Below are 21,122 nucleotides of genomic sequence, written 5' to 3'. Positions count from 1 at the left end.
GCGAGGACTCAGCTCCTCCGTTCTGGCAGTTGTGGGGAGCACTTCTAGAGGATACTCAGTTTCTGGCAGTTGTGGGGAGCACTTCTAGAGGATACTCAGTTTCTGGCAGTTGTGGGGAGCACTTCCAGAGGATACTCAGTTCTGGCAGTTGTGGGGAGCACTTCTAGAGGATACTCAGTTCTGGCAGTTGTGGGGAGCACTTCTAGAGGATACTCAGTTCTGGCAGTTGTGGGGAGCACTTCTAGAGGATACTCAGTTCTGGCAGTTGTGGGGAGCACTTCCAGAGGATACTCAGTTTCTGGTAGTTGTGGGGAGCACTTCCAGAGGATACTCACTTCTGGCAGTTATGGGGAGCACTTCCAGAGGAAACTCAGTTCTGGCAGTTGTGGGGAGCACTTCTAGAGGAAACTCAGTTCTGGCAGTTGTGGGGAGCATTTCCAGAGGATACTCAGTTCTGGCAGTTGTGGGGACCACTTCCAGAGGAAACTCAGTTCTGGCAGTTGTGGGGAGCACTTCCAGAGGAAACTCAGTTCTGGCAGTTGCAGTTATGGGGAGCACTTCCAGAGGATAGAGCCAAGAAAGAGCCGAAGGGCAGCAGAAGCTGCAAAGAGTCTAGTGTTTCCAAACCATCACGTCAGAATCCTGTGAGATGGGAAGACAAAAGGGGATCCAAAGAGGCCAATGTCTCCCACACTTCCCAGGCAGGGCAGAGGTGGGCGTCAACCCCAGGTGAGAAGTGGGTGAAGAGCCCTGTTTGAGATGTGGCTGATCCCTGTTACTAGCTTTTCCTCTGGGGACAGAACGCTCTACAAAGAGGAACTTTCCTTTCCTGCATGAGGCAGAGGCAAGCTGCCTGCCCATCCCCTTCCTCAAGGAATGGCCTAGCCCGGGAATGCCCACCACACACACTCTTCTTATTTTTCTAGTCAACCTCTGTTTACTCCTTGGCCTGCCTTCCTCCTCCCTCCCTTTCAACCTTGACTTCTGATTTCTACTTCATGGAATTTGGGATTGACGTTATACAACAGTGCCGCCAACACCAAGTCTTGCAGGAAAAAAAAAATACAAAGAAATTTAACAAAAAAAAAAAAGTATATTAATAAAAAAGTTCCAAAAAGGGGGGGACTGTCATCTCCTTTGGGGTGCGATGATTTCAAATTCAAGCTCTCTGAGTGTCACCTGGTGGGGTGGGTGAGAAAGGAGGCCCCTTGGGGAGCCACAGTGCTGTAACCACTCTAGGCTCCTTTCCCAAAGTGCCAAAGACTGAGGCCAGAGGTCAGAAATCTCAAGACGTCTCAGCGGGGCGGCCCTAGAGGGGCGGGGTCCCGTGGTAGAGGCGGGGAAGAGGGAAGGACCCGGACCAAGCACCAACCCCAGCTCTGTCCCATACCAGGAAGTGCTGGGTGGGTGGAGGGGGCAGAGAAGCAGAGTTGACAGCGAAGCCAGGTGAGGTTGGGATCGGGAAACTCATGCCTCCTGAAATGGGAAGGGGAGCAGGAAATCACGCAAAGGAAACAGCGCAGGGATCCAAAAGGAAAACTAGAGATAAGAAATCAGTCCGGGAAGGAAAGCGAGAAATAAACTGGGCTTCAGCGCAGGCTCACTAGAAACTGGCACGGGGTGGGGCGAGGACGCATGCGTAGTGGGGATGTCCTTGCGGGGCGGGATGGTGGCTTTCGGATTCAGGTGGGAGGTATTATGTGGGCACAGTTTTAGGGTGGTGGTGGGACTCGAGCCCTTAAAGAACTTGGCGCAGGGCAATTCTGGCTGCCCGGCTGGCATGTGTTAAAGCCTTTCCACTCCCGGGCTCTGCCCCCAGGATGGTGGTGCCTTCGTTGAGACTTCAGGACTTAATCGAAGAGATACGCGGGGCCAAGACTCTGGCCCAGGAACGGGAAGTGATCCAGAAGGAGTGCGCTCAAATTCGGGCCTCCTTCCGCGATGGGGACCCCCTGCAGAGGCACCGCCAGCTGGCGAAACTGCTATACGTCCACATGTTGGGCTACCCCGCCCACTTTGGACAGGTACTGGCCAGGGATAGCTCCAAAATTTGAGGAAGATGACCAGTGGGGGCCCCCTTGCGTATTTGTACCCCATTTGTGTTTCTCCAGTTTGTTTTTTTTTTTTGTTTTGTTTTGTTTGAGACAGGTTCTCTATGTAGCCCAGGCTGGCCTGGAACTGGCAAAAATCCCTGCCTTAGTTTCAGTGTTGGGGTTTTCAGGCACGCCCCACTCCGCCCGGCTAAATCCATTAGTTTCTCAGCCTTTTTATCTATTACCGTACTGGTGATTCCTTAGCCAGCCCCGTTCTTGGCACCTCCCCAGCCTCTCCCAGCCTCCCTTCCTACACAGGTCCCTGAAACCTGCCTGCCGCCATCTGGATCTCCACTTAAACTTCTGGTTAAAGAGACGGTGATGAAATATGATTCCTCACAAGTTAATCTGGCTTGAAGGAAAAATTAGTGCTGTGGTTTCACACTACCCTTCCTGGTCTGCCTCCTTCCCTGTAGATGGAGTGCCTGAAACTGATCGCCTCCCCCAGATTCACAGACAAGAGGGTGGGCTACCTTGGGGCCATGCTTCTATTGGATGAGAGGCACGATGCCCATCTGCTCATTACCAACAGCATCAAGAAGTGAGAGGGTTCTGGGGCACTTGAAATCAGGGCGTTGGGAGAGGTGGGAAATGCAAAAATCCCAGAGGGCTGCCTGCTATCAGTACTGGGAAGAACCGGTTTCCTTCAGCTTGACCGACCATCCTTCCAAACCCTACAGTGACCTGAGCCAAGGGATTCAGCCAGTTCAGGGTCTGGCCCTGTGTACTCTGAGCACCATGGGCTCTGCTGAGATGTGCCGAGACCTAGCCACTGAGGTGGAGAAGCTGCTCCTGCAGCCCAGCCCCTATGTGCGTAAGAAGGTGAGACGTAGACCTTGAGACACTGGCCTCTCCGGAAGCTGTTCCCAAGCAGCCACATGCAAGAGGTAGAGGTGTGGAGTCTAACTTGGTGGCCCTCTCTGAGGCCCTTGACTTCTGCAGGCTGTTTTGACCGCTGTGCATATGATTCGGAAGGATCCTGAGCTCTCCAGCATCTTCCTCCCACCTTGTGCCAAACTGCTCCATGAGCGCCACCATGGTAAGGAGGGCACAGGGCTCGCCACCGTCCGCTTCAGGTCTGGCTAGGAATAGCTGAAGTGGAAAGCAGACCAGGCAATCCCGCTCTCGCTGGACAAGGGTGGTGCACACATACAAACACACGCGTAGTAGACTGCCCCAGGGCCTGGCCCGCCATTCACTGCCCCACCCTGACCCCAGGCATCCTGCTGGGCACCATCACGCTGATCACCGAGCTCTGTGAAAGAAACCCTGCAGCCCTCAGGCACTTTCGCAAGGTGGGCTAGTGAAGGGCAGGCCGCGGGGCAGGCAAAGGCGGGCGGTGGGTGAAGAATTGGGACCGATGGTCGAGAAGAGGGGAGGAATGCCCAGACAAGGCTGCCTGTGCCCTTCTTCTCCCCAGGTCGTACCCCAACTGGTCCAGATCCTCCGGACTCTGGTGACGGCGGGATACTCAACAGAGCACAGCATCTCTGGAGTCAGCGATCCCTTCTTGCAGGTAGGCTGAGAGTTACTTGGAGCCCCAGAACGGAGAGGACTTCACAGGACGACCGTAGCCAGTAGTCACGTCCCATTTTGGCACAGTCCAAGTGATAGACTCAGGACGGCTTTAGTCATCCTGGGACTGGGGATGGGGCTGGAAGGAGGCTGCCAGAGAGTCAGAAAATCCAGTTTGGTAACCATATAAAAAGCCTGTTCCAAAGCCGGGTGTGGTGGCACATGCCTTTAGTCCCAGTACTTGGGAGGCAGAGGCAGGTGGATCTATGAGAGTTCAAGGCCAGCCTAGTCTACAAAGCAAGTTCCAGCTAGGGCTACACAAAGAAACCATGTCTCAAAAAAAAAAAAAAAATCATAAAAGGACTCTCCAGACTCCCCTGACTCTACCCAAGTCTGATCTCCTCCCAGGGCCCAAGGACTCTGTGGAGGTGAGAGGGAGGGAGGGGTTGCCCACAGTGTTAGGTCTTTCCACCTCAGGCTCATGACATTATCCTATAAACCCCTCTAATCCAATCTCAGGTCCAGATACTTCGTCTGCTTCGGATCCTGGGACGGAACCATGAAGAAAGCAGTGAGGCCATGAATGACTTGCTGGCCCAGGTGAGAGGCACCCCTTAGGCATGTGGTTTCTTAGGGTTCATCAGTCCTGGACATTCCTCACATGACCACTTATCATGCAGAGGTCATATAATTGCCTTTCTGTGCCCCATAAACCAATAAATTCCATGCAGGAAGGATACAGTCTGTCGCTGTGCTATTGCCCTAGTGGGTAGGCAGGTCCTAACATATAGTGGGGTTCATGGAACTTTGTTAGGGGCTGAAGGATGAACAGAGAACACAGCAGTCACCTTCCAGAAGTCACAGGGAGACTGGAGCCCTGTGCAGATGCCTCTCTCCCGCCATCCACACAGGTCGCCACCAACACAGACACGAGCCGAAATGCGGGCAACGCCGTTCTGTTGGAGACAGTGCTTACCATCATGGACATCCACTCTGTAGCGGGCCTCCGGGTACCATTATATACCCATGTGCTCTCCAGCCACCATTCCACCTCCCCAGCTGGTCCTGGTCACTGGCTCTTCCCCAACACCCATCATGGAGGGGATCCCACTGCATAAGTGGCTTCTTCTCTGACCGCCGCCCCCTTCTTCTTCCAATAGGTTCTAGCTGTTAACATTCTTGGACGTTTCTTGCTCAACCATGACAAGAATATTAGGTAACAACCCCCAGTGTCTGGCTAGATGGTACCACTGTACATCTGGCCCTCTGCATTCCTCCGTCTTGATCCATCTAACTCTCACCTATCCTGGAGGCAACACAGGGTGTCCGGGCAGATGTGACATGGCCTTTCTTACTCCGACCAGGTATGTGGCCCTGACATCGTTGCTCCGCCTGGTGCAGTCCGACCACAGTGCTGTACAGCGTCACCGGTCCACTGTGGTCGAATGTCTACAGGAAACAGATGCCTCCCTTAGCAGGTAAGCGGAGGGAGAACAGGGCAGAGGACAGTGCCTGGTGGCTGAAACGCAAACCAGCGTAGTTCAAAGCAGCTGGAGTAAGAGCTAAAGAAAAAGATGCCTGGGAACAATGGACCTAGAGCGGGGTGACCTGGGCCATCTGCATGGACACCTGTCTCCTGCCAGGCGGGCCCTGGAGCTGAGCCTGGCTCTGGTGAACAGTTCCAACGTGCGAGCCATGATGCAGGAGTTGCAGGCCTTCCTGGAATCCTGCCCCCCTGATCTTCGGGCTGACTGTGCTTCAGGCATCCTTCTGGCTGCGGAGAGGTGAGGTGACGACGAGTACCTGGGCGTCAGAGGGTGCGGCCTGGGGAGGGAGGGTGACAGGGCTGATGAGTCACGTCCCCTAGGTTCGCTCCAAGCAAGCGGTGGCACATAGACACCATCCTGCACGTGCTGACCACGGTGAGGTGGGGTGGTCAGGGAGTCGGGCGGGAGTGGGCAGAGCTCACTGCTCTGACCTGGCCACATCCTCCCCTCTCCAGGCAGGCACCCATGTGAGGGACGACGCAGTGGCCAACCTGACCCAGCTGATTGGAGAGGCCCAGGAGCTTCATGCCTACTCCGTGCGCCGCCTCTACAGTGCCTTGGCAGAGGACATCTCCCAGGTCTCGCTCCCCTCTCCCCAGCTCCAGCCGACCAGCCTTTTCAGCACTAGAATTTGAATGCTTTTCCCCAAGCACAGCGGCCGGAAGACGGTCGAGGACAAAGCCCACCTTTCACGTAGGCTTCTGTCCTGGCCCTGATGCCTATTGGCTGCCACTTCCTTTAGGCTCTGCATTCTCAACTTTCTAGAATGCCTACCTCCCAGGCTGTCTTCGGGATCAAATGAGATATATTAAAGCTTGGCACATGTATTCATTTCTCTTATTGCCTCCGATGCCGGGCGGATTAACAGGTGCCAGCCGATATCTGTAAACCCCCCTCTGTCAGCTTGAATAGAGTGGGCAGAAAGCATCCCGGTTTGCTCCTGAGAGCGAGCCTGTCAGGGCTCTGTCATGTGACCAGGCCCTGTAGTTTGGATGCTTGCCCACCAGAGGGCAGTAGGACCCAAAAATGCCAGGACAGCTTGCTAACAAACTTGACCTTTCCCTCCCTCCCCTGCCGACCCCACCATCTTTTCTTCACTGTCGTAAAGGGATGCGGTGGGGTCTAGGAGAAAGGAGACCCCCAACTAACTCAGCAGTGTCCCCTCGCTCCTACAGCAACCACTGGCGCAGGTGGCAGCCTGGTGCATTGGCGAGTATGGGGACCTCCTGCTGGAGGGTAACTGCGAGGACACCGAGCCTTTCCAGGTGAGACCTGAGCAGCGAGAGGTTCACTGGGGAGGTTTGTGAGGACAGACCTGACCTGCGGTCCTGACCTGTTGTCCACACCTGAAGGTGGAGGAAGAGGAGGTGCTAGCGCTCCTGGAGAAAGTCCTGCAGTCCCACATGTCCCTGCCAGCCACCCGAGGCTACGCTATCACAGCGCTCATGAAGCTCAGCACCCGGCTCCGGGGAGACAACAAGTAAGAAGGGGTTCCCAGCCCTCGAAAGATGCCCCTTCGTTGTGGCTACTAGTCTTTGAACTCTCCAGGCGCACACCCCTCCTCCCCCTCCCCCCAGTCCTTAGGAATCTGCTTTTGAGCCCCATATATTAGATGTCTCCTTACTCTCTGAGGCTACTCCCTTCCCTCCCATCCTGGAGGGGAAGAGCAAGCCGCCTGCCTTTGCCCCTCACATGCCACGCTGTGGCCCAGTCGTATCCGCCAGGTGGTATCCATCTACGGGAGCTGTGTGGATGTGGAGCTTCAGCAGCGGGCTGTGGAGTATAACGCACTCTTCCAGAAGTACGACCACATGAGGTATGTCCAGAAACCCACATGTAGAACTCCGAACTCGACCCTCTCCCAGGGCTCCCTCCTGGATACGAGGGCGGAAGCTTGCTCTGCGGTGAGCGTCTCCCACCCATAGTTGACACTGAGCTGGTTCCCAGCCTCATCGGTTGTCTAAGGACCAGCAATGGTGCACTGTCTTAGGAAACCAGAATCGGGGCTGGAGAGATGGCTCAGAGGTTAAGAGCACTGGCAGCTCTTCCAGAGGTCCTGGAACCACATGGTGGCTCACAACCATTTATAGTGAGATCTGGTGCCCTCTTCTGGCGTGCAGACACACATGCAGGCAGAACACTGTATACATAATAAATAAATTTAAAAAAAAAAAAAGGAAACCAGAATGGTGCATGCAACCCTGCATGGGACCATGCATGCAACCCTGCATGCCCAGGGCCTTCTATGTTCTTAGTCTTCTTCCCAAATGCTTCTGTGAGAGCACAGGGCTCACACAGAGGGACCCTTGCATTCCATCCTCTCAGGGCTGCCATCCTTGAAAAGATGCCTCTTGTGGAGCGCAGTGACCCTCAAGTTGATGAGGGACAGAAGGAAACCAAAGCGGGGCCCCAGCTCTTGGAAGCAGCAGCGCCTGCCCCCACGGAGCCCCAGGTGAGGAGGCTGGAAGACCTGGGTAAGGAGGACTCCTGTGGGTGCACATGCCTGTCATGACCCTCCTGCCCTTTTCCCCAGGCCACTAAGCTCTTGGATCTGCTTGATCTCCTGGATGACACTTCTGGGCATGCTCAGCATCTTCCACCAATGGAGCCTTCCCCAGGGGAGGCCTTAGTACAGCTCCTCGACCTTCCCTGTGTACCTCCACCCCCTGGTAAGCCTCTGCAAAGGGAGGTACTTGACAGAAGGGGGCTGGCAATGTGTCATTTCTCATTCTGAGCCAAGGATGGAGACACCCATCTCAGTAGGCAAAGGTTTCGTTCCTTCCATGCCGGTTCCATCTTGGTTCTCTGTACCGATCCCCCCCCCTGTTTCTTATCCCAGTCTACGCTCCTGTTTCCGCTTCAGGCTGTGTCAAATCACTTCCGACTACCCACTCCACTGGCCCCTTCCACTCCCCGCCTTCTTCCGCCTTAAACACTTGACATTTCATGTTCTCTACCCAACACCTCAAATGACTAGCTCATACGCACTGTTCAGGCTTCAGCTAAATGTCAGCTGTCTTACCCTCCCTCTCCTCTTTAACTTAGTCCTTCCCGGCTACTTTTGACTTTTTGTTCCTAACATCATGGCGATGATCATCTCGCATTTTGCTGTTTCTCTCCTCCCCGCCCCCCTAGATGGTCGGCTCCCACCTCAGCTTTAGTTTCTCTTTAGATCTGGTCGCCAATGCAGGGCCAAGATTCGCTTGTCCCGTTTTTATTGGATGAGTGGGTGCATGTGGCTTGCTAACCTGTGCACCGGGCTGCCTCTCTCCCATCCAGCTCCCATCCCCAGTCTCAGAGTGTTCGAGCGTGAGGGTGTACAGCTGGACCTTTCTTTCATGCGGCCCGTGGAAACCCCGACATTGCTCCTAGTCACTGCCACCACCACCAACTCCTCAAGGGAGGATGTTACCCACTTCGTTTGCCAGGCAGCTGTGCCCAAGGTTTGAAAAAAATGGGGTTCGGCCAGGTGCGGTAGCCCATAATTCTAGAACTTGGGAAGCTAAGGACGGGGGAAATCACTGAGGCCACCCTGGACTGCATAGGGAGTTTGAGGCCAAGGTGGGCTAGATTGTCACAAAGAAAGAAGAAAAAATTGGGGTTCAGAGGTGGCATAGGCACTCTAGGAGAAAAGGCCAGAAAGTAGTGGAAGTGGGTGGGAGGCAGAGTGAAACGGGAAAGGGGTCATGGAGACAGTTATTGGGGTGTTATCCAAAAATGTGTGGGAGCCACTGGGTGCAGAGGGCCGCCTGAGCCCGACCAGAGGCCTCACTACGCTCTGCCCAAACCCCCATGTGCAGAGTTTCCAGCTGCAATTACAGGCCCCCAGTGGGGACACAGTTCCAGCTCGGGGTGGCCTTCCCGTCACCCAGCTCTTCAGAATCCTCAATCCTAACAAGGTGAGTGGTCAGACCCTGTGGGACAGGAGAGGTGGGGGCAGTCAGGGACCTGACCCTGGTCTCCGCTTCCCTACTTTTAGGCAACTCTGAGACTAAAGCTACGCCTCACCTACAACCACTTTGGCCAGCCAGTACAGGAGACCTTCGAGGTGGACAACTTGCCCGTGGAGACCTGGCAGTAACTTGCTGTGGTTTGTGTCTGGCCGGGGTGTTTCCAGGCTCTTGGTGTCTTATTCAAGGAATGGAAATAAAGGTGTACATAAATTGCGAGTCGCAAGGCAACTTTATTCAAAAGCGAAGTGGTAGTACAAATCAGAATACACTGTGAAGAGCAGCGGCCACAGGACTCACGTCACTGCCTGGTGCTGCTATGATTTCCTGGCCTTACGGGAAGGAGGAGGTCATTGCCAAGTGGCATGATTTGAATGGTTCTCTATTTTGATTGACAGGCTTGGATTCTGTAAGCCTTTCTTCACTGTGCATGACCCCTCCCATGATGCATCTGATTTTTACTCATATGCTCATTCTACATAGGCACAGGATGGTAAACAGAAGATTTGCCTTAAAAGTTCACCCAAAGGACATGGTCTACCTTACCCTGCTTGTACCCAAAACCCGTCTTGATCCAATCAGCCTCCTATTTTCCATACTCGGGTATGTTCTAAAATGTTTGAATAAAAACTGTCCACCGAAGGGGAGAGTTTCTATGCCTGCTGGGGGAGGAGAGGCTTATTCCATTGTCTGAAGTGGGACATAAATGTAACTGAGTGCAGGTGGGGGGCCTAGGTGCGTTGTTGGAAGGATGTGTGCACACAGCACATACAGGTGAGGCTCCGAGGATGCCAAGTGCGTTGTCAGACGAGAGGCGTGTACAGCTCAAACCAAGCGGAGTTCCAGGTTGCTAAGCTGGGGCCTAAACTAGCCTGCCTCCTAACTGCCACGGCTCACCTGAAATCTTTCTGCACCCTCAGCTGGGAACACAGCCCTGAGGGCTGACAGCAGGTGGCACTCTGGCCCTGAATTTGTCACCACAATCTGAAGAGACTGCCTCCTGCCCGACAAATAATGAAAGCCTATGAAACCTGAGGTGGGCAGAAAGGCATATTTCGACCTAGTGAGAAAGAAAATGCGTAGAAACAAGGGTAGAGCCTTCTCCACAGAAGGATAACTTCCTGAAACCCCAGGAACATGTCTCAACAGTGACGATTTTCTTTCTACCCCTCTCGGGGCTGGAGAGCAAAACTTATCTCTAAACTGCCACACAGGGCAGGCCACCCTCTGGTCACAGTGACAGACCCAGCAGAATTTCCAGATTTCCAACACAAGTTCCCAACCATTTCCCCACCTTGTTGCTATTCCCTACACCCCGAGGCAGGGAAATCCCTGCCGCTTCCCCGCATCTCTAACTCAGCTGTAAGGCGGCTTCAGAGCTGCTGGCAGAATCAATGGCATCGACCACGGGAGGGGGGGGTGGCAAGGGATTTTCCTGTGCTTAACTACTGATCACGGCTAAGTGGAAATCCTATAAACACGAGCGGAAATCAATGGAGGCTGCTTAGCGGCCAGGGGAGAGGGGCGGCCCACAGATTGCATCTGACGGATGAGGGAAGCGGTGAGGGAGGGCTCGAGGCAGGGGAGCTGAGAAGGGGGGCAAAGACCAGGCAGGACTGGAGACAAAAGCGGCCCTGTGGTGAGGGCAGGGGCACAGTGGGTCCGGGTGTGGATGGCGGCTGCCGAGAGTCCCCTTCCCTCCTAGAAAGTGAACCCTGCTCCCGTCAGCTGCTGTCAGGACGCTGAGTCCCCTGTGGCTTCCTCGGAACTGTTCGCTTCCAGCAGGCGCTGATAGTCCAGAGGCCTGAAGAGCTGTAGGTACACCATGAGCTTGGCGGGTGCCTTCTCCTGGGCTGGCACTCCTGCAGGTGAGGACGAGGAGGAAAGAAACAGATGCAGCCATTAAACACGCTCACTTTGCTCCCTGCCCACCCAGCCAGGACTCCAAAGCTGCCAACGCAGTGCCAAGAATGCAGATGCCACCCAAGCAGCTGCTCTAAGCCACCCACTCCCTTGTTGGACTGCAGAGGTGAGACCCCAAAAATCTCCTCAGTTGGGGAGTAGCCCTGCGTGAGCCTCTCCTCCGGCAGTGAGGAGCGGTGAGGAAGCACCCCGTGCCGTGGAGACAGGGAACCAACTCCTTTCACGTCTCACTCTCTCTCCCAATCGAGAGTCAAGCCCATCTAGGCAAGCCAAAGCTCATTAGCTTGGCAATGACCCACGTGCAGTGGAGTACAGAAGAAAACCAAACGCTGTGGGAAATAAAGGGGAGCAGGGACTGTGGACTGGCGGTCACAGGGCTGGTTTCTAACTATTGCTGGTGCTGTTAATGGACACTGGCGTGCTGACCCATGGCAGGAAACTCCCTGGGTGGTTTCTAGGGAGGGTCAGCCCTCTAGGTCTCTCAGGACCTGTAGGGTGCACAAACCCTGAAGCGTGGGGATGAGCTGTCTCTATCAGAGCCAGGCATGGAAAAAGAAAAATCTGCCAAAGGACCCCCTTGCCCCATACAAATGCAATGTTCCTGTCTTTCCTCCAAGCTAAAAGCACTGTCCAGAGGGTGTGGTTCCCTACACCTGGAATCCCAGCACTGGGGTGGATCACGAGTTTAAGGTCTTACCTGGGCTACATAGAAGACTGAGAAAAAGCCAAGGGAATAATGAGGATGTAGGAAGTTGAAAGAGAAAAATGGAAGTGTATGGGAAGGATCAAAACAGAGAGAGACCTGATAAGCAGAACTGGGGGATTAAATGAGGTGACAGCTAGGAGAATGAATGGAGACAAGGAGTAAATCCAAATTAGCTCCTATAGAATAGCAAATGATTTACAGACGTGTACACAAACTGGAGCTTTGAGAAAGTCGCCTCCAGTGAGGCTGGATGAGAAGCAGGGACAGCATCCAAGAGCTTGCCTCCCTCACCAAGCATGCTGCCGAGCACAGAAGGGCCTGTCGTCTCCCTCACCAAGCTTGCTGCTGAAGCTCAAGATCTTCTCTAGGGCAGCTCCTACTTCAGCCTTCTCACGAACCATGGCCTCCACCTCACCCACAGCATAGCCGAAGTCTGTCGAATCCAGATCCACTCTGAGCAGTGGCTCCTCCTGTCCATGGGCTCCAGATAAGGCCAGCTTCCAGGAACTTCGTGTAGTTATAAAACTAGCTACTTCCTGCAGCTTCAGGGGACCCAAGACGGCAGGCACACCTGCAGCCTCCAGCTCCCCAGCCCCCAGCAGTTCAAAGAGCTGGGCCACAATCGCCGATTCCGATGTGAGTTCCACATACTCATTGTGGGGTCCTGAGATACCCGCTCCTCCAGGGCATTTGAGCTCCCATCCACTACCTTCTCGCTGTCGCAGCCAGTGGTCAGACCGCATAAGGCTTAGCTCAGAAGTATCATAGTAGGTGTCCCGGAAGGTGACCCGGTGCTCCAGGATGCCCCCCAACTCCTGCAGCCTTTCCTCCGTGTCAGGCCCTGGGACAAACTTTCGCTCCACTTCAATCAAGCCCTGGGCCATGTTACCTGCAACAGAGTTTGCAAAGAATTCACTGCGTGCTCAAGGGTACAAGCGGTCAGCAGAGACCCCCCTAGTCCTGGATGAACTTATGAGGCACAAACACTGTCTCAGAGCTCTGCCTCAGTGACACAAGGTTCTACTTCGAGATTTCAGCGTCCTGCAATGGCGACAGTCTCCAGTTAAATCCTAGTATTGATCATGTCTTCAACCCCAAAGGCTCCTTTGAAAGCCGGCCGTGATGCTGATGACCTTTCAGCATCTTTTCTCTACACCTTGCCACCCAGGCCAGAGGTTCACCGCCCGGAATGTCCTGTCATTCTTCGCACAGCACGGACCAGCTGCACCTCAGAACTCTCTTCAAGACCCCAGGGTCTCCCTCTCCGGGGACCCGGAAATGGGGGAAGGGAACCCACGCTACACCCGCGAGGAATGCCGGGAGCAGTCTCCGGCTCCGGACCTTGGCCCTGGCTCTTGACGCGCGGGTCCGGTCCTAGCACCAGCGGCCATATTAGACCGGTATGGCGGGTGCCGAGGGCAAGCTAGGCCCGAGAGGTCTGCTAGGTTACGTGCGACCCAACCCGGTAGGCAAGAGGAGCGAGACCACCCTCTCGCCCGCTGCTCATCCTGGATCCTTCCTGGAGCCCGGGCATCGGCCAAGATCTCGAGCCTTAGCGTGAGCCTGGCACCCTGGGCCTGATGCATGCTGGGAGATGTAGTTCCAAAGGGCCACCTCACCTTTCCATGCCCACCCGTCGCAATGGTGATCAGAAACATGCAATTAGTTGTTGCCAGCGGGACAGGCGGGGGTTGGGGGTGGCGAAGGTGAAGAGTAGAATGCAAGGAGCTTAGGCTCCAGCCCCCAACCCCTCCCAACGTCAACTGTGGGTGGGCCTGATGAGACACGGCCACTCAGATACTGCAGTCTATGGCTGCCCACTAAGGGCTGGCCAGTGGTAATGGCCTGGCGCATGAGTGGAGTAATTCAGTTTAGCCACTTGGAATGTTTTTATGGTTTTATTAATTAATTAATTAATTAATTTTTGACACAAGGATCTCATGTAACCCAAACTAGCCTGGAACTCCCGATCCCCTTAAAGTGAGTGCTGGGTTACATGTGTGAGCCACCACCATACCCTGCCTCTATCCTGGAATTTTAGAGGGAATCCAATACAAACTGGTACGAGTGTTTAGGACAGAGGTGAGTGGGAAACTTTCCATCAGGGGAGGAAGTGATATTTTGAATGTGAATGAGAGATGTAATGGGGGAGCTGGAGCCATGGTTCAGCACTGAAGTACACTTGCTGTTCTTAGTAGAGGACTGAGATTACCTTCCCAGCACTTACATGGCAGATCACAACCTAACTCAGTTACGGGGGAATCTGACGCCCTCTTCTGGACGCCTCGGGTACTACAAACAAAATACTGAAATTTTTTTAAAAAATTAATTCGAGGAGAGGGAAGAGAAGGGGGAGGAGGAGAAGGAGGAGGGGGGGAAGAAGAGGGGGAGGAGGAGGAGGAGGAGGAGGAGGAGGAGGAGGAGGAGGAGGAGGAGGAAGAAGAAGAAGAAGAAGAAGAAGAAGAAGAAGAAGAAGAAGAAGAAGAAGAAGAAGAAGAAAAGGAGAATGTGATGGGACTTTGACTGCTGGAGACCTAGGTGGAAGGAACTGCCGGGGTAAAGACCCAAAAGCTAGCTACAGCCCCTCGTCAGTATCTAAGCAGACAGTGGCTTGAAGTACAGTTGAGGGGCAGGTTGAAAAAGGCTGTGAGTGAGCGCCAGACTACGCTGTCCATCTCCAGCAGTCCTTGAGCTGGCTTTGTCCGGAGTCAGAGAAGTTGTCGGGTACACTTCTGTAACCCCAGCCTCCGGGACAGCCGAGAGGCAAGAGGATCACAGCTTGAGGTGAGCCCGAGCTACAGACTGATTTCCAGGCCATCCTGGAAAAGAAAAACACAAAAACAAGCAAAACAAGTAAAAATAAATAAACACAGAAAGACATAGGAGTCACCCTCTGTCTGCTTTTGGAACCAAAGACGGACCCTTAACCTTACCTAATACTGTAGTGTAGACTTTAATTTTGTCGGTGCCTCTGAGGGAGGACACTGCCAACCTCTAGACCTGCTTCCATGACAAGTGACAGGAACAACACCTGCTCCCTTATGTTTCTAGAAACGGGGGGGGGGGGGCGCATTCTGGGGAAGGCCCCTGATTTACAGGCATGGCATTTAAAACACGGGACGGCATTACACAAACTGGGGTTTCTGGTCTACTGGGTTGTATCTTAGAGAACACAGAAAATGTCAGTGTTCTCTGGGCCAGCAAGACTGAAAAGTAAAGCCAAAGACCCCAACTCCTCTCATTAGCCTAAAGCTCATCTGTTCCTTATGGGACTCTTTGGCAAGACTCAAAAGTCAACTGGTTCACATTGTAGACCATCGCCCTTGCACGCCACTCCACCGCCCCAAGTCTCTGCTTTTTCAATGCTCTGCCTCACAATGATATGAGGATTGAAGATTCATTAACAAACACAACTGATACATGGCAGAAACTCAAGGTACTGGTTTCTTCCCCACCCTTCATTTCAGGGGCTTTTGCTATTGTTGTCATTTTAAGAAAAATAATGCTACAGCAGCTAGCTTGGGCTCTGGAGTCAGGCCACTGAGGTTTGCATGATGGTACTATTGCTTATTGGCCTTGCCATCTTGAGCGGGTAAACCTTGGTTTTCTCTACTGTAAGATGAACTCCTGTAGACTCTGTTTTAGAATCTCAGGAATTAGAATATAAAGCATTGATCCGAAGGCTGCGGGCAGCTTACAGAAAACAGCTTGTTCTAATAGTGACTTAAAACAAAACACACTAAAGATTTCTGTAAGTGGGATAAAGAGGAGGGACCAGTGTTTAAAGGGACCTGTCCTTTTTTGCAGGAATAGGGTAGACCCAGCGCCTGAGTCAAGGAAGAAGCCGCATGGCAAGGCTGGCCTAAGATCCTAGCCCCTACCCAGGTCTGGGCGTTCTGGGACGCGGGTAGACTTGGCGCTAGCCGTCTATGGAGGGCGGAGGCCTGTAGACTACAGCTCCCGGCATGCACTGCGGCGGGCGGGTCGCTGCACCTGCTCAGTGGGGCTGCCCCGGGCGCCTGGGTATTGATTATTCCATTGTGTGGGACGCCTCGGCTCCAGCCAGTGAATGAGGCGGAGGAGTGAGGGCTAGAAGGAGGAGGGCGAGGAGGAGGAGGAGGAGGAGACAGGGAGCAAGCCAGTGCCCAGGGTGAATCAATGGAAACCCACTCACGAAGCCGGGAAAACACTTCAGCCGCAGCCAAATAGCATTGATTATTTTCTTTCACTTCCCTCACCGCCGTGAATTTATTTATTTTTCCATCTCCGTCCCCGACGCCCCGGAGCGAGCGCTGAAGGGAGGGAGGAGGAGGGGCAAAAAAAGGAATCAACACATCGGAGAAGTCCCTTCCAAGAGCCGCCCCCTCCCCTCCCCGCCTCGCGCTGCTTGGCGGCCGCGGTTCGACTCCCGTCCCTGCTTCCAGCTGAGGTGTAAGTGCATCGATTTCCGATGCTGCTGGGTTGGGTTTTTTTTTTTTTTTCTTTTTCTCTCTCTCTCTTTTTTTTTCTCCTCTGCCTCTCACTCTCCTTCCCTTCTACGCTCTTCCGAATCTCGAGATCGAGGAGAGAGGAGGCGCTGGGAGACTGCTACTGGAGGGAACGGAGAGGGACGGGAAGGGGCTGGGGGAGGGGACGCGGACGGACAGACAGCCGGGAAGAAGGGGACAGGAGTGTGGGGAGAAAGGGCGTGCGAGCCGGAATGGGGGAAGAGAGGCAGGGGTGGAGAAACGGAGAAGAGAAAGATATGGGCCAGCCGGACAGACAGAGGGTGGCGAGAGCCTAGACGTACCGCGCCGAGCTGTGCCAGGAACGGGGTTCCTGGAGGGAATGGGAGGCTGGGTGAGTGCAAGGCTATAGCCGGGAGGGGCCTGCGGCGCAGAGGAGCTCAGCTGGCTGCGGGATGGGGGAGAAACCCGGGCGGGAAGGCTGATGGATGGGCTAGCGCGCCGGGGTGCGGGGTGGAAGCGGGAGCGGATACCTTTAATGTTCATTTTTGCCTGAAGTAGGTGAGGGGAGCCCCATTCACGGCGAAGCATGCCTGCCCTGCTTCTCCTGCCACCCCGACTCTCTCCACCCGCTCTCCTAAGCCCCTCATCATTTTTTGAGCTCTGGACCACGCTTCTCACTGTGCCTGCGCCCCCACTGATCTGTGGTTGTGCCATTTTTCACTTGGCTCCCCACCCCATCCATATCCAGTTCTGTGTGTCACTGTCTTGACTGTGACACTTCTCATCGGAGTGTGATCCTGACGCGTACCCCTGTCCCTATGTGTCACGCCTAGACTGACTGACGGGTTCGGCCATCCACCGCTCTCCTTCAGGGTCTTGTCTGCACAACGGTGGCCTTTTCAGCTACTTTGGAGTTTGCTTATCAGCCATGATTGTGGTAGTCTAGGGTCAGGGGCCTGGAAAGTAGGGGGATGGAGCGGATGTGTCTACCCCCATGACTCTAGTGCCCTTTCAGCATGGGCAGGACAGCCTTCTGGTCGCCTTCAGCAGGGAAGCCTTGGAACTTCTGGCATTGTTGATCACCTCTATGCCATGTGCCTTGGGTCTCCAGCGTGTCCTCTGCCTTTCCAGGAGCTTTCCACCACAGACCTCATCCTTGCTGACTTAATTTCCCTCCCTTCCCCCACTCTACCATTGTATATACATTCTTTACCCCACCAGTTCATTTCACCCCGTGTTCGTATCCTCTAGCTGGTCAGCTCCCTTACACCGCCTCCATCTTTGTTCCCTTCTCTCCTTGGTCAACCAAAGTTGGGTTTTTGGTTTGTTGTTTTTGTTTTTTTTATCCTTTATCCTGTTACCCAGCATTTTAACCCTAGCAGCAGAAGATGCCACAAGCCAAGGGCTGGGTGAGAGATGGGGATTGTGTTTTGTGACGGCACATAAAAAGGCCAAGAAATCAATTTAATGGGCTTCCAGGGGCATGTAACTCCTTCATCAGTCAGTTCCATTATGTCAGTTAACTGTCAACTTTAATTTTGTAAGGGGATGTTTCTCTAGCTCCACCCTGCCTGGCTGCCCCCATCCTTCAGTTCATTCCAGATACAGGTGGCTTTTTCTTCACTTTTGAGTTCATTTTCCTCATGGGATCCTGCTATTATTCTCTTTGAATTTGGCAACATTTCTTTATGAGGCAGGTTTTATTATTCTCAGAAAACCTATCTTATGCAAGGGCCATGTTCCTTCCGCCTAAAGAATGATCATCGTGAATAAAGGACGTGCAGAGTTTATCGTGGGTTTAAACCCATTATTATTTTTCCAGACCCCGGGAGCTTAAGAGATAAAAAGATGAGGTAGATATGGGCAGGCGGTGGAAGGAAGGAGAGGACAGATCCAGTAAACACATGGGTTAAAGAAATGCATGGCCAGAGGAAACGATGAGAATCTGTCCGGGATGAGTGGAGAAGGGGAGGACCTGAGGAGCGATTAATGAAAAACTGAGAGAATTAATTAATAAATATGAGCTAATAGCCATCCAGGAGGAAAGAGAAAGATGATGATAGCAGCATGAAATTAGTGTGGTGGTAAGGTGGGGGAAGGGAAGAATGAAGGAAGAAGATGAGGTGGAAAAGACTGTGGTGGTACAAAGAAGGTAATGTCGTCGTCGAAGGCAGGCAGGGGTGCTGAAGCAGGTCAGAGCTGCACAGAGCCCTGGGAAGGGAACAGAGGAGAGAGTGGGGTATCAAAGGAGACAAATGCCTCCAGTGTGAGGAGGACACAGCGAGACCCAGGCAAAGAGAGAGCACAGCAGGGGGGGAGCAATTTGGGAAAATGGCTCGGCAGACGACCACTGGGCCCTAAAAGAGAGATGCTTATGAGGAAAGAAATGACAGCGACCAAGAGCGACAGAAGAGGCCCTCGCCAGCATTCACCCCGTCAGCCTCATCAGTCACTCTGTATTTTATGGCCAAGCAAGCCAGGAGAACACAGAAAAAGAGATGAAAAAGTAGGATTCCCATTTACTTCAAATGACAGGAACTTGAATCTTCCCAGCCCCCTGAGAACCAAAGACTTCAAGCCTCTGATGTCATAAATTGCTGCGTTGCCTTGGCAACCTGACAGGGTCCCTCCTCCATGATGTCAGAGGCAGCTGGTGTTACCATATTGAGACCCGTACGGGAACAACTTGCCCCCTGTGTATCACGTGTGGCACCGGGGTCTGGATGGAGTCATATCTGGAGGACTCCTGTCTCTAGCAGTGACTTTGCTTCTCTGGAGCTATTCTTAGCTCAGGACAATTGTCACAAACTACTTTGTGAGTGCCTGAGGCTTGCTGGGTCCTGACAGAAGCAGGGAGGAAGTGACCTCAAGAGACAGTGGGCATCGAGGTTGAAACGGCAGGCTAGAGAGGCGTGCCGAAAAGGAAGAGAACGGAAAATGTCAGCCACAGGACAGAAGGCCTTGTGACCCGGAAGGAGGGCTATTGAAAGCATCACACCCCAGTGGTGTGGGGTTTGGGAGTAAAAGCCAAAGCTGGAAATTCAGAAGACCAGAGCAGTGGCGGAGTGTAAACTGATGCCTGAAAAGAGTATGGAGGAGAGTCTTGAAATGCCAGAGGGCACTGTAATACCTGACTGAAGATGAAAGGGCCCTTCATTTGAGAGACCAGAGTAGGAGACACAGGGCTAGTCCGCTCTCTTCTGAGCAGCTATCTTCTGTCCACTCTCTTCCCTTTTTGTGTGGGGAGAATGTGTTGAGGGTTGAGACAGGGTCTCGCTCTGTAGCCCAGGCGGGACTGAAACTTGAGGAGATCCTCCTGCGACAGTCTCCTGGGTTCTAGAATTTTAGGTCTGAGCACCATACCTCCCTCTGGTTTCTAGTTGTTTTGTAACACTTCGTGGTATCCGTCACACAGATAATCATAAATACCTGTTGAGTAAATGTCCAAAGAGTCCGAGACCTGTCCTGACTCCCATCCTGTCTCCCAGACCTCAGTCTACATACATAGTCAGGCTGGGAAATCAGAAACGAGGGGAAGGACCAGCAGACCCGGGGTAGAGAAGAGGGACAGTGTTAGAGGCTGAAGGGCCAGACTAACTCTCAGGGTGGACCTGGGAAGTCTGTGGAGATAATGTGAAGAAAATGTGAATGAGCCATCCCAGGAGCCTGGGGAGGATACAGAGGAGGATACAGAGGCGGATTCCAGAAAAGGCCCAGGGGTGTTTTCAAAGAGCAGGCAAATCTGAAGTAGCATCTCCGCCCCGTTCCCTATCATGAAGCTAAAACTGAATCAGCCATGCTCAGACATACAGGTGTGCACCTGTGGCGCACACACAGACACCGCGACCACAAAAGTTCATAAATCCACACCAGACCCACCTTACACACCCGTCTCAAAGTGGTTCCAAGGACATGAACACTGGCCAAGTGGCCCAGAGATAAGAGATAGGTGTTAACTGCGGCCCAAACCTTGGTGTAAACAACCCTGTAAGAAATGACCTTCACATCTGACTGCCCATTGTTGATACAGCGCTGGCTCCCTATGAGGCTCCGAGTGAATCTGCAGAAAGAAGCCTTCGAGAGGAAAGGTGTATCAAACCAGGGCTCAGGACCTGTCCCGCTCTTGCAATAAGGAGGCAAAGACCCTGAATGAGTTAGGAAAGCCAGCAGAAAAGGCAAGGCAGAGAGGGTCTGGGGAGAGTCTGGGTTAGAATAAGCAAGCCCTCGCCGCGGAAGGGGCTGGCGGTGGGGGTGTCGGGGAAGGCAGTAGACAGTGGCAGCCATCTGTACTGTCAGCAGCCGCCCCGGACTTGGGCAGCTCATATTTTTCAGCAGGTGACAAGCTGTCGACACGGCGCTCCTTTACCTCACTGTTAGAAACTCATTTCATTGATTTTTCCATCTTTCTTCTCAGACTCCTCACGCTGAGCTTCGGGCATCCCACCCCCTGCTTTCCCAGGGCCCCTTTGCTCTCTGGGAAAGTCTCAATAAAGTCCCTGTCTAACTACCTCCCAGACCCTTTCCCACCCACCCCTGACTGGGGAGGCGGGGTGGAAGATGTGGCGAGAATGTCCGGATGTTGGATCCGCTCCTGTGTTAGGCTTTACTGGTGGGATAGGAAAGTCTTTTTCTTTCTTTTTTATTTTTTTCTTGAGTGAGACAAGGTTCTGCTGTTTAGTTGTAGCTAGCCTAGAACTTGCTACGAAGACCAGGCTGGCCTTCACTCACAGTGATTCCCCCATCTCTGCCTCCTGAGTCCTGGTTATTGATCTTTTGCTTTTTTGGGATGGGGTGGGTGGGGTCATGTAGCCCTCAGACTCACTACATAGCAGGTACAGGCCTTCACTCCTGACCCTTTACTGCCTCTCCCCCCGATCCTGGGTTTCCAAGCATGCAGCATTATGTCCAGCCTCTTTTCTGTTTCCTACCAAGGCAGCTCA

General features: G+C 53.4%; 3 protein-coding genes across 13 annotated transcripts in view; 2 read left to right on the top strand and 1 right to left on the bottom strand.

Moving 5' to 3' along the window:
- The first annotated feature begins 1,333 nt into the window (after nucleotides 1-1,333).
- Nucleotides 1,334-9,723, top strand: Ap1g2 (adaptor related protein complex 1 subunit gamma 2). Of its 5 annotated transcripts, none has more exons than XM_042284877.2 (23): nucleotides 1,334-1,446; nucleotides 1,820-2,024; nucleotides 2,510-2,634; nucleotides 2,774-2,915; nucleotides 3,036-3,132; nucleotides 3,312-3,388; nucleotides 3,514-3,609; nucleotides 4,128-4,208; nucleotides 4,520-4,618; nucleotides 4,769-4,824; nucleotides 4,973-5,086; nucleotides 5,252-5,392; nucleotides 5,476-5,530; nucleotides 5,611-5,733; nucleotides 6,331-6,420; nucleotides 6,508-6,635; nucleotides 6,867-6,971; nucleotides 7,481-7,607; nucleotides 7,689-7,824; nucleotides 8,435-8,598; nucleotides 8,956-9,054; nucleotides 9,135-9,245; nucleotides 9,504-9,723. In XM_042284877.2, exons 2-22 carry the CDS (start codon nucleotides 1,821-1,823, stop codon nucleotides 9,234-9,236), a joined length of 2,361 nt encoding a protein of 786 aa, XP_042140811.1. In that variant the 5' UTR covers nucleotides 1,334-1,446; nucleotide 1,820; the 3' UTR covers nucleotides 9,237-9,245; nucleotides 9,504-9,723. The 5 variants fall into 5 exon arrangements, with proteins under 5 accessions (XP_042140811.1, XP_076401135.1, XP_076401137.1 ...); XM_076545019.1 differs by lacking the exon at nucleotides 1,334-1,446 and adding an exon at nucleotides 1,659-1,693; XM_076545020.1 differs by lacking the exon at nucleotides 2,510-2,634 and having other exon boundaries at nucleotides 1,342-1,446.
- Nucleotides 9,319-16,936, bottom strand: Thtpa (thiamine triphosphatase). Of its 7 annotated transcripts, none has more exons than XM_006988511.4 (3): nucleotides 16,713-16,936; nucleotides 12,069-12,623; nucleotides 9,319-10,967 (listed from the first exon to the last, which is right to left on the bottom strand). In XM_006988511.4, the coding sequence occupies exons 1-3, from the start codon at nucleotides 16,894-16,896 to the stop codon at nucleotides 10,840-10,842; spliced, it is 867 nt and encodes a 288-aa protein (XP_006988573.3). In that variant the 5' UTR covers nucleotides 16,897-16,936; the 3' UTR covers nucleotides 9,319-10,839. The 7 variants fall into 7 exon arrangements, with proteins under 7 accessions (XP_006988573.3, XP_076401140.1, XP_076401138.1 ...); XM_076545025.1 differs by lacking the exon at nucleotides 16,713-16,936 and adding an exon at nucleotides 13,354-13,495; XM_076545023.1 differs by lacking the exon at nucleotides 16,713-16,936 and adding an exon at nucleotides 13,076-13,313.
- The window catches only part of Zfhx2 (zinc finger homeobox 2), a 31,386-nt gene continuing 26,296 nt past the window's right edge, over nucleotides 16,033-21,122 (top strand). Inside the window, exon 1 of the mRNA XM_006988509.4 lies at nucleotides 16,033-16,165. The gene's annotated coding sequence lies outside the window, so the exon portion shown is untranslated. The remainder of the gene's footprint in view (nucleotides 16,166-21,122) is intronic.

Source organism: Peromyscus maniculatus, chromosome 9 (assembly GCF_049852395.1).
Source record: "Peromyscus maniculatus bairdii isolate BWxNUB_F1_BW_parent chromosome 9, HU_Pman_BW_mat_3.1, whole genome shotgun sequence".
Taxonomy (NCBI): domain Eukaryota; kingdom Metazoa; phylum Chordata; class Mammalia; order Rodentia; family Cricetidae; genus Peromyscus; species Peromyscus maniculatus.
Note: the sequence above shows the minus strand (reverse complement) of the source record. Positions and strands in the feature narration are given on the sequence as shown.

What these genes read in the sequence shown, in the direction of transcription:
- Ap1g2 (XM_042284877.2), top strand. Translation starts at nt 1,821, where the DNA reads ATGGTGGTGCCTTCGTTGAGACTTCAGGACTTAATCGAAGAGATACGC. An exon ending in CCCTCAGGCACTTTCGCAAG is followed by an intron (nt 3,389 to 3,513) that starts GTGGGCTAGTGA and finishes TCTTCTCCCCAG; the next exon opens with GTCGTACCCCAACTGGTCCA. An exon ending in AGGACACCGAGCCTTTCCAG is followed by an intron (nt 6,421 to 6,507) that starts GTGAGACCTGAG and finishes CCACACCTGAAG; the next exon opens with GTGGAGGAAGAGGAGGTGCT.
- Thtpa (XM_042284883.2), bottom strand. Translation starts at nt 12,618, where the DNA reads ATGGCCCAGGGCTTGATTGAAGTGGAGCGAAAGTTTGTCCCAGGGCCT. An exon ending in TGTGCTCGGCAGCATGCTTG is followed by an intron (nt 10,968 to 12,025) that starts GTGAGGGAGGCA and finishes CCTCACCTGCAG; the next exon opens with GAGTGCCAGCCCAGGAGAAG.